General features: G+C 44.2%; 1 protein-coding gene across 1 annotated transcript in view; it reads left to right on the forward strand.

The window, feature by feature from the left end:
* Positions 1-5,903, forward strand: part of LOC138029160 (protein NLRC5-like) — a 45,300-nt gene extending 39,397 nt beyond the window's left edge. Inside the window, exon 11 of the mRNA XM_068876863.1 lies at positions 644-5,903. Coding sequence (XP_068732964.1) covers positions 644-5,850 — 5,207 coding nt within the window. The 3' untranslated portion in view covers positions 5,851-5,903. The remainder of the gene's footprint in view (positions 1-643) is intronic.
* Positions 5,904-11,246: the final 5,343 nt, after the last annotated feature.

Consider the following 11,246-nt stretch of genomic DNA (forward strand, 5'->3'; position numbering starts at 1 on the left):
GCCAGCGTGGTGGCCTTGATGGTGTAGTGGCTTAGCATGCCCGACTAGTAATCAGGGAGATGTGGGTTCGAGTCCCGCTCAGGGCAAAAACCAATTTTTCGGATGGGTGTGTTGAAAGGTAAAATGCACGGTATGTGTTAGTCTCTTCGTAAAACAAAAATGATCACTGGATTTATAGGGAGACTTGCTAAGAAGCAAAGAAGACCTGAAAAAATTTCAGGTCTGAACGGGACCTGGACCTATGACCGTGCGATTGCAATGCAATGCTCTACCATATCAGCCATCGGAGATACATGTCTATGGTATGAAAGTGCAGTGGACTCACTTCCAGATGGCTTTAGATATCAGATGATAGAGCAGTGTAGGATAATAGCATAGGCATGGGCTCGAATCCAGTTCAGGGCTGGTATTTTTTCAGGCTTTCTCTGCAACTGCGAACTTGCTTTCTGCATTGTGATGGTCATGCGCACTTAGAATCGTCACAACCCGAAGTTCAAAATATGTATGTCTCTCACACATTTCACAATCAATTATAAGTACAGTCGCCCTTAACACAACTAAGGTGTAAGTATCATTCTCAGATATTGAACGCTGGGAGAACAACTGCGTTTTTACTTTCAAGTAATGACTTTCTCTCTTTCAGATGCTTATGGACCAGCAGCTGACTTGATCGACGTTATTCGACAACTGTACAAAAGCCGTGAAGGATGGCTTACGCCATTCCCGTGGTGCGAAGAGTTTCAATTCCATCTTGACAGCATTTTTACCAGGCTGAAAATCGTCAGCAGGAAAAAAGAACGAGGGGTAAAGACTGACTCCATTATCAACATGTTGGAAATCTTCAAACCACATGAGGAATGTTCACAACCCAGAAAGGTTTTGATTGAAGGACAGCCAGGCATGGGAAAGACAACCTATTGTAACAAGGTGGCTTTCGACTGGGCAGAGAACCGTAAAGCTGAAGATTCGTTTCCTGATGTCCAAGTGTTGCTGTTGTTGAGATGCAGAGAAATTAACTCTGACTTGTGGGAAGCTATTGATGACCAGATTTTACCAAGAGACATGAAAAAAGAAGAAAGAGAGAAGTTCTTCACCTTCATTCGGGACCATCAGTCAAAGGTTTTGCTGGTACTTGACGGTTTGGACGAGTTGCCAACCCATAAATTACCTGTCTACAAAGAAATCATTCAAGGAAGAATGCTTTCAAAATGTTACTTAGTGGTTACAGCTCGCCATGAAGCTGGGGTAAAACTACGGGAATGCTGTGACACCCTGCTAGAAGTGGAAGGATTTACCAAAAACGATGCTGAAGACTTTATCCGAAGATATTTGAAAACCAAGAAGCATTTGGCGAAAAAGCTCTTGGACAAGCTGCGGACAGATGCAAGCCTTCGGGGACTAACTGCAAATCCATTAAATACAGCACTTCTTTGCCTCCTGTGCGAAGACTTCCAAGGAGACTTGCCGAAAGGTAGAACTCTGCTTTACCTCGAAATAGTGCAGTGTGTGCTGAGAAGGTACATGTATAGGACAAAGAAAGAATTACCAGAAACCGGCGAAGACCTAACACAATTATACCACAATGAATTAAAGCATCTCGGTTGTATAGCATTGAATGGCTTGCTCCAGGATGAGATGTATTTCGACCACAGTGCATTCCGAAATTGTACCAGCAACCTAATACCTGAATTAGGATTTCTGTCAGTTGAGCCTGGACGCAGCAAACGAAGACCAAGCCGGTGTTATGGGTTTCTACACAAGAGCTTTCAGGAGTTCTTCGCTGCATTTTATCTCAGTTGGCAGCTTGCCGGTGAGGAAGCTAACCCCGCTAGCTTAGTTGCTGACGCCAGATATGTTAAGGAGTTTCAACAGGTGCTAAGATTTACTTTTGGTATCTTGGCTCAAAAGTTCAAGGCAAAAGCTATGGCACTTATGGAAAGTATAGCTTTTCAAATTAACCAATCAACTAAAGACAGTGCGTATTACCTATGTGAGGCATTGAAATGTATCGATGAATGTGAGAAAGACCAGGGTACGTTTGCCAAAGAATTAGCTCGTTCTCTTGGTTTGCTTCTTCAAATTCAGAGTGCTGTTTGCGGTCATAATATGTCAAGTGACAGCGCTGCTGCTGTATTGGCTCAAGTATTGCAATCAAATTCAACACTGACTCAATTGAGTTTGCATCAAAATGAAATCGGTGACTCAGGTGCAGCTGTGCTGGCTAAGGCAATGGAAAAAAATTCAACGCTAATAGAGTTGCGTTTGATTAACAATGGCATCTGTGGATCGGGTGCTGCTGCACTGGCTAAAGCATTGGAAAGAAATTCAGTGCTAACAGAGTTAAATTTGTATGACAATAAGATCGGTGACTCAGGTGCTGCTGCTCTGGCTGAAGCAATGGAAAGAAATACAACGCTGACAAAGTTGAATTTGTCTATGAATGAGATCGGTGAATCGGGTGTTGCTGCACTGGCTAAAGCAATGGAAAAAAATTCAACGCTAATAGAGTTGCGTTTGATTAACAATGGCATCTGTGGATCGGGTGCTGCTGCACTGGCTAAAGCATTGGAAAGAAATTCAGTGCTAACAGAGTTAAATTTGTATGACAATAAGATCGGTGACTCAGGTGCTGCTGCTCTGGCTGAAGCAATGGAAAGAAATACAACGCTGACAAAGTTGAATTTGTCTATGAATGAGATCGGTGAATCGGGTGTTGCTGCACTGGCTAAAGCAATGGGAATAAATTCCACGATGACAAAGTTGAATTTGTCTTCGAATAAGATCGGTAAATCGGGTGCTGCTGCACTGGCGAAAGCATTGGAAAGAAATTCAACGCTGACAAAGTTGAATTTGACTGGCAATGGAATCGGTGACTCAGGTGCTGCTGCACTGGCTAAAGCAGTGGAAAGAAATTCAACACTGACAGAGTTGAATTTGTATGCTAATTGCATCAGTGAATCGGGTGCTGCTGCACTGGCTGAAGCAGTGGAACAAAATTCAAAGCTGAAAGCATTGGAATTGTCTGGCAATTTCATCAATGACTCTGGTGCTGCTGCGCTGGCTAAGGCAATGGAAAGAAATTCAACACTGACAGAGTTGCTTTTGATTGACAATGACGTCAGTGACTCTGGTGCTGCTTTACTGGCTAAAGCAATGGGAAGAAATCCAACACTGAAAAAGTTGAATTTGTTTGGAAATAACATCGGCGACTTGTCTGCTGCTGAACTAGATAAGGCAAGGGAAAGAAATTCAACACTGACAGAGTTGGATTTGTTTGGCAATAACATCGGTGACTTGGGCGCTGCTGCATTGGCTAATGCAATGGAAAGAAATTCAAGCCTGAGAAAGTTGGATTTGCTTGGCAATAACATCGGTGACTCGGGCGCTGCTGCATTGGCTAAAGCAATGGAAAGAAATACAACGCTAAAAGAGTTGAATTTGCATGGCAATCACATCAGTGAAACGGGTGCTGCTGCACTGGCTAAAGCATTGGAAAGAAATTCAACGCTGACAGTGTTGTCTTTGTCTGGCAATAACATCAGTGACTCGGGTGCTGCTGCACTGGCTGAAGCAATGGAAAGAAATTCAACGCTGACAGTGTTGTCTTTGTCTGGCAATAACATCAGTGACTCGGGTGCTGCTGCACTGGCTGAAGCAATGGAAAGAAATTCAAAGCTGAGAGAGTTGGATTTATCTGGCGACAACATGGGTGACTCGGGTGCTGCTGCTCTGGCTGAAGCAATGGAAAGAAATACAACGCTGACAGTGTTGTCTTTGTCTGGCAATAACATCAGTGACTCGGGTGCTGCTGCACTGGCTGAGGCAATGGAAAGAAATTCAAAGCTGAGAGAGTTGGATTTATCTGCCAACAACATGGGTGACTCGGGTGCTGCTGCTCTGGCTGAAGCAATGGGAATAAATTCAACGCTGACAAATTTGAATTTGCTTAACAATAACATCCGTGATTCAGGTGCCACTGCACTGGCCAAAGCATTGGAAAGAAATTCAACGCTGACAGTGTTGAATTTGTATGACAATTACATTGGTGAGGCGAGTGCTACTGCACTGGCGAAAGCATTGGAAAGAAATTCAACGCTGACAGAGTTGAATTGGTATGAGAATTACATGGGTGAATCGGGTGCTGCTGCACTGGCTAAGGCATTGGGTAGAAATTCAACACTGACAGAGTTGAGTTTGTACGGCAACAGAATCGGTGAATTGAGTGCTGCTGCACTGGCTGAAGCAGTGGAACGAAATTCAACGCTGAAAAAGTTGGAGTTGTCTGGCAATGACATCGGTAACTTCGGTGCTGCTGTGCTGGCTAAGGCAATGGAAAGAAATTCAACACTGACAGAGTTGGATTTGTATGGCAATAGCATCGGTTATTCGGGCGCTGCTGCATTGGCTAAAGCAATGGAAAGAAATTCAACGCTGACAAAGTTGGATTTGTATGGCAACAACATCGGTGACTCGGCCGCTGCTGCATTGGCTAAAGCAATGGAAAGAAATACAACGCTGACAGTGTTGTCTTTGTCTGGCAATAACATCAGTGACTCGGGTGCTGCTGCACTGGCTGAGGCAATGGAAAGAAATTCAAAGCTGAGAGAGTTGGATTTATCTGCCAACAACATGGGTGACTCGGGTGCTGCTGCTCTGGCTGAAGCAATGGGAATAAATTCAACGCTGACAAATTTGAATTTGCTTAACAATAACATCCGTGATTCAGGTGCCACTGCACTGGCCAAAGCATTGGAAAGAAATTCAACGCTGACAGTGTTGAATTTGTATGACAATTACATTGGTGAGGCGAGTGCTACTGCACTGGCGAAAGCATTGGAAAGAAATTCAACGCTGACAGAGTTGAATTGGTATGAGAATTACATGGGTGAATCGGGTGCTGCTGCACTGGCTAAGGCATTGGGTAGAAATTCAACACTGACAGAGTTGAGTTTGTACGGCAACAGAATCGGTGAATTGAGTGCTGCTGCACTGGCTGAAGCAGTGGAACGAAATTCAACGCTGAAAAAGTTGGAGTTGTCTGGCAATGACATCGGTAACTTCGGTGCTGCTGTGCTGGCTAAGGCAATGGAAAGAAATTCAACACTGACAGAGTTGGATTTGTATGGCAATAGCATCGGTTATTCGGGCGCTGCTGCATTGGCTAAAGCAATGGAAAGAAATTCAACGCTGACAAAGTTGGATTTGTATGGCAACAACATCGGTGACTCGGCCGCTGCTGCATTGGCTAAAGCAATGGAAAGAAATTCAACGCTGACAAAGTTGGATTTGTATGGCAATAACATTGGTGACTCGGGCGCTGCTGCATTGGCTAAAGCAATGGAAAGAAACGTAGCGCTGAAAGAGTTGAATTTGCATGGCAATTACATCAGTCAAACGGGTGCTGATGCACTGGCTAAAGCATTGGAAAGAAATACAACATTGACAGAGTTGAATTTGCTTGGCAATAACATCGGTGACTCGGGTGCTGCTGCATTGGCTAATGGAATGGAAATCAATTTAACGCTAACAAAGTTAAATTTGTTTGGTAATAACGTCGGTGACTCTGGTGCTGTTGCATTAGCTAAAGCAGTGGAAAGAAATTCAACGCTGACGGATTTGAATTTGTTTAGCAATAACGTCAGTGAATCAGGTGCCACTGCGCTGGCCAAGGCATTGGAAAGAAATTCAACGCTGACAGAGTTGAATTTATATGACAATAACATTGGTGACTCGGGTGCTACTGCACTGGCTGAAGCAATGGAATCTAATTCAATGCTGACAGAGTTGAATTTGTATGACAATAACATTGGTGACTCGGGTGCTACTGCACTGGCTGAAGCAATGGAATGAAATTCAACGCTGACAGAATTGAATTTGTTTGGCAATAAAATCGGTGATTCGGGTGCTGCTGTTCTGGTCAGATTGATAGATTAATCATATAAGCCATTGTAAAAACGTTTTCAAACTAAAAAAGTGAGCTTCTCTTGGAGTTATTTGTTGGACCTTTTTTTCAACGGCAAATGGGAAACAGTTTGAGTAGGACCAAAAGAAGCTTATTTGGCGTTTTGTGGCAATGTATTAGAATTCCTGTTATTCTTTGGATGAGAATAATTCTGTTTTCAATGATGATGTGTAAAAAAGGAAAACAAACAACGATAGTTTTGATTAAAATGAAACATGCTCCGGTGGGTCTTGGTTAACCTGGAAGACCAAGGTATTAAAATCGTGTTTTGTCATCAAAACAGCACAACGACGAGGTGGCTCTGTTTCTTACGGTTAGGCTCTATCTTCGAGTGGTTACTTGTTTTTGGTCCACTGTTTTCTGAGCCAATCCCAGGAGACGTAATAGCTGTGTACTGCCCCTGAAGACTTGCAGTAAGCCAATGGAGCTCCAAAATTTCAACTATGGTCTTAAGCAATAATTTGTATTACCATACATCCATCAAAATTGTTAATAGAAAATGTACAAACCTTCGCAAAGAGAGCATATCCAGTCACCACCTGGAGCACAAGACATTCCAAGGCATTTCAAGTGATTCCTCTCTACTGCAGTTGCTGCAGTTACAGTCGCTGTCATGTCTTTGATCCGAACGGCATGTTTTAGAATGGAACGTAAGTACGCATGTTCAATGTGTATTGCGCTGGCCCAAACCACCACAACTCCTCCCCACTAGCTAGTGCATGCGATATGGTAACTAATAAAGTTCTGAAAATTGAAATCAAACACAACATGCTTATTGAAATAAGCACAGTCTTAATGTCACTTCAAGGTTCATAAATTCAGCCTAGCTGGGGGCTTCGAATTCCGCACTCCGACCGGATATCGTCTAACAGGAAAAGGGTCAGTCACTGGATCACTCAAATTTGGTGCACTGCTAGGTGCAAGGTCAGCCACTGGACTTGGTGGCGCAACATCAGTCTCTATGTGGCTGGCTGTTGTCTGCTCACTGGCCTCGGTCACTGGGTCCCCACGACTCTCAACCTGGATTGGATGTTCTGAGGTCTGGGTAACAGCTGGGCTGCTGCTTGTTCTCACTGGAATTCTGGTATCCCTCAGTTGGATTGTGCGTCGACGCCACACTAAGCCAGGTTTCACTTCTACTTTGTAAGAGAGTGGGCCAAGTTGTGTTCGGATGATGCCAGGTACCCACTTTGCACTGACGGTGTAATTCCGTGCTATCACTGTCTGACCGATGGAGAATTCTCTGGTTGCAGCACCACCCTTTATGACAGCTTAGTCTATCTGGCAGTTGCTTATCTTCAAGTGGAGATCGGGTTTCAGCAAGTCCAGTCGAGTCCGTAATCGTCTTCCCAAAAATAGCTGAGATGGCGCTTCTCCAGTCGTTGAATGGGGGGTATTCCTGTAAGCTAGCAAGAACGTTGCCAGCTTAATGTTCAGTGGGTTTACTTATGTTTCACTTTTCATGGCTGATTTGAAACTCTGTACACAACGCTTGGCTAGACCATTGCTGGCAGGATGGTATGGAGCTGATGTCAGGTGTTTGATCCCATTTCTCTTGAGGAAGATCTGAAACTCTTCAGATTTAAATTGTGGACCATGGTCACTCACTAACTGGGACGGCACGCCATATCTAGCAAATAAGTTCTGCAGTTTCTCAATGGTTTTCGTTGAGGTCATGGTGTCCATTTTCTCTACTTCCAACCATCCAGAATGAGCATCCACGACAATCAAAAACATGCAGCCACGGAATGGCCCGGCGAAATCAATATGGATTTGCTGCCAAGGCAACGATGGGTTCAGCCTGCATAATCTGACACCCGGAGCATGTCCTTGCGGTTTCTTCAATTTCCTTGTCGATCCCTGGCCACCAGATGTAGCTTCTAGCTAGGGCCTTCATTTTCACCACTCTTAGATGTCCTTGATAAAGTTCTACAAGCACTTGTGGACGAAGTTTTGGGAGCACTATGACTCTGGTTCCCCACATCAAACAGCCTGAATGTACAGTTATCCCATCCCTGCGAGCTTAGAAGGGGTCGAGTACAGGAACGTGGCTGCTTAGCCATCCTTTAGTCACCATCTCATGTACTTGACTCAGTGCAGGGTCCCTTTGGGTTTCTCTTCGGACGTTGTCAACTGTGACTGGTAATGGCTCAAACTGCGTCATATTGAAAACATTCACTGGATCCACAACTTCTTCTCTTCGGTTTCCAGTGGCAGTCCGGAAAGGCCATCTGCATTGCTATGCACTTTAGTGTTCTTGTACTCGATTTTGTAGTCATAGCCAGCCAGAAATAATGCATAGTGCTGAAGTCTGGCTGCTGTAACAACTGGAATGCTCTTGTGTGGATAAAAGATGGATGTTACTGGCTGATGATCTGTGAACAGTGTGAAACAAATACACATGGAACTTCTTGACTCCCCAGATTATCGCCAAAGCTTCTTTGTGAATTTGCGCATACCCTTGCTCAGTTTTTGTGAGTGTCCTGGAAGCAAATGCAATGGGTCGCTCAGACCCATCATTCATCACGTGAGATAGCACGGCACCAGTTCCTACAGGGGATGCATCACAAGCAAGCCTCAGTGGCAGACTGGGGTCATAATGTGTTAATACTTGCTCTGAGGTGATCATTTCTTTCACATTGTGGAATGCTGTTTCGCATTGTTCCGTCCATTTCCATTGGCGGTTGTTCTCTAACAACTGGTTTGAAGGGTGCACTACTGTTGACAAATTGGGCGAGAATCTGTTGTAGTAATTGACTAGCCCCAGGAACGACCTCATTTCAGCTACAATGCATGGGCGAGGTGCTTTCAAAACTGCTTCCACTTTCTCTGGTGACTTGTGGAGGCCATGACTGTCAATATCACGTCCAAAGAAGGTTATCTTCTCCTTGAAAAACTCACACTTTGTCTTGTTTGCTCTTAACCCATGAACCTGCAACCGACGTAACACTTCTTTGAGGTTAGCAAGATGCTCTTTATCATTCTTTCCAGTGATGATCATATCATCAAGGATACAGATTGTTCCAGACGTTCCTTCTAACACGTGATCAATGGTGCGCTGCCAGATAGCAGGTGCAGAGGTGATGACAAACACTAGTCGGTTGTACTGAAAAAGTCCCATATGGGTGTTGATAGTGAGGTATTTCTTTGAATCTTCTTCCATCTCTAATTGGTGATATGCTTGACGGAGGTCAATCTTTGAGGAAGCGAGCCTGGCTGTCTTCTTTGAGAGTTCACTTCGCTTTGGCTGGCGTAAATGTGCCCAGTTTATCTTCGAAGACATCTGGGTACTTGTTTAGCATAACGTGCAAACGCTCCACAGGAATTGAGGTAGCTAATGAAGCCTGCAGCGACTTGATAGAACACCAGGCTAGGCGTAGCTTGCGTAGCCAATCTCTTCCCATTAGAAGAGGACCCTTGTTCCTGACGACATACAGGTCCAGCAATTCTCTTTGGATTTGGTAATCCACGGGTACTTTAAGCACTCCCACTGGCATAATGTTTTCCCAGTGTAGGTTTTCAAAACTAGTCCAGTTTTGTGCAAGGGAAGCCTATTAAATTTCTGTTGGTAGAGGTTAAGCGAGATGATCGACACAGCCGAACCTGTGTCCAGTTCCATCTTAAGGAGTTTACCATCAACATCCAAATCAACCCAGATAATATCATTGCTCTGTTTCCTCACATTGTGTACCTCGAAAGTGGCTAAGAGGTCTTCTTAAGCATCAACATCAACCTCAACAGCGTGTACCTCAGGGTTTTTGGTGGCTTGTTTAGGCTTGCCTTTCTGTTTGGAACGGGGGGGGGGGGGGGGGGGGGGCCGCTGGTTTCGCTCGTGTTGTTTTGTTGCTTTCAGTCAACTTGTCAAAGTGAGGGACTGGGTTGAGCTCACTTTGTAATTCGGAAGCATTGCGGATGGCAGTTCCCATTGCTACAGCAATCTCCACAGCTTTGGAGTACTTCAGTTTGGCTTCTGACAGCAATCGCTTTTGGATCTGCAAGTCGACAGACCAGTCTGTCTCGTAGCGCATCGTTTAGATTTGCGCCAAATTGCAGTGTGTCGCAAACTTCCTAAGCTCGGCCACGTAAGACAAAATGCTTTCTCCTTCATGTTGGTTTCTCTTGTAGAAACGAAATCTTTCCGCAATTTCCAAGGGTTTCGGGCTCAAATGCTCCTGTAGCGTAGTAACTGTCTGTTGAAAGGACCTTGAAGCTAGCTTCTCTGGTGCAAGAAGATCCCTCAGCAGAGTGTAGGTTTTCCCGCCGATCAAGCTCAACAAAGTTGGCACTTATTCTACTCGTTCCACATAGATTTCTCAGTTCTCTTTTGTGTCATCAAAACTCTCTATCTTCCCAATAGCAGTCATAATTTCTTGAATCCCATCCTCGTCGCCACTGTCGTGTCTTTGATCCGAACGGCATGTTTTAGAATGAACTTATGTTCCATGTGTATTGGCTGCTGGCCCAAAACACCACAGTTGTCACACGCTATCATCACCCCGAATTCCCCTTGCCCACGCAAACAAAACAAATCAGTTCCTGCAAAAGAGAAACACCGCTTTTAGCCAGAAACAATGTACTATTAAACTTACTAGCTGCATTGTTTTATTTTAACTGTGCCCTAGGTTAGCCTACTGGGTATGTCCTTTCTTGTTCGTACTCCATGCAGCTACTGCTCGCTTTGCTCCTTCTTTTCTCCTTTCACGTTTTCTTGTAGACGACAGGAAGGAGAACTCACCAATATTAATAAGTTGCGTGCACACAGTCTACAGAGCTGTCCTTTTTACCAAACTAAGTCTGACGTTTTGGGGTTTCTTCCTTGCCGTCATCGCAGTCATGTATTCCTGTGCAAGTGTTCTGGTTTCCATTAAAATTGTCTGAGGGGTGGAAAAGCATAAAAAGCAAAGCTTCTGACCATAAGGCAGCCACGCCTCTTTCCTGATGACTTCCTGACAAACGATGAGTGTCGCTGATCGTTGCAAAGTTTTGACGGTTTATTTGCCTTACCGAGCTGCAACAACGCTTTAAACACCCCTGATAATATTATAAGTCGATTATGTAGTGAAACCTGCAGTTTTCATTACTGAGTCGAGATATATGGTAAATGAAGCATTACATGTACACCAAGGTTTGAACAGAGCTTTGGTTGCAACACAATTCTTTTGCCTTTGTTTTCATTAAAACTTGGGACATTTTACAGTACATTGCCTCTGCCCAATATAACAGAATTATTCTATTAGCCACAATCAAAAAATGCCATAATACTCTTTGTTCCTCCAAAATTTTG

This window comes from Montipora capricornis, chromosome 13 (genome assembly GCF_036669925.1).
Source record: "Montipora capricornis isolate CH-2021 chromosome 13, ASM3666992v2, whole genome shotgun sequence".
In the NCBI taxonomy this organism is placed as follows: Eukaryota; Metazoa; Cnidaria; class Anthozoa; order Scleractinia; family Acroporidae; genus Montipora; species Montipora capricornis.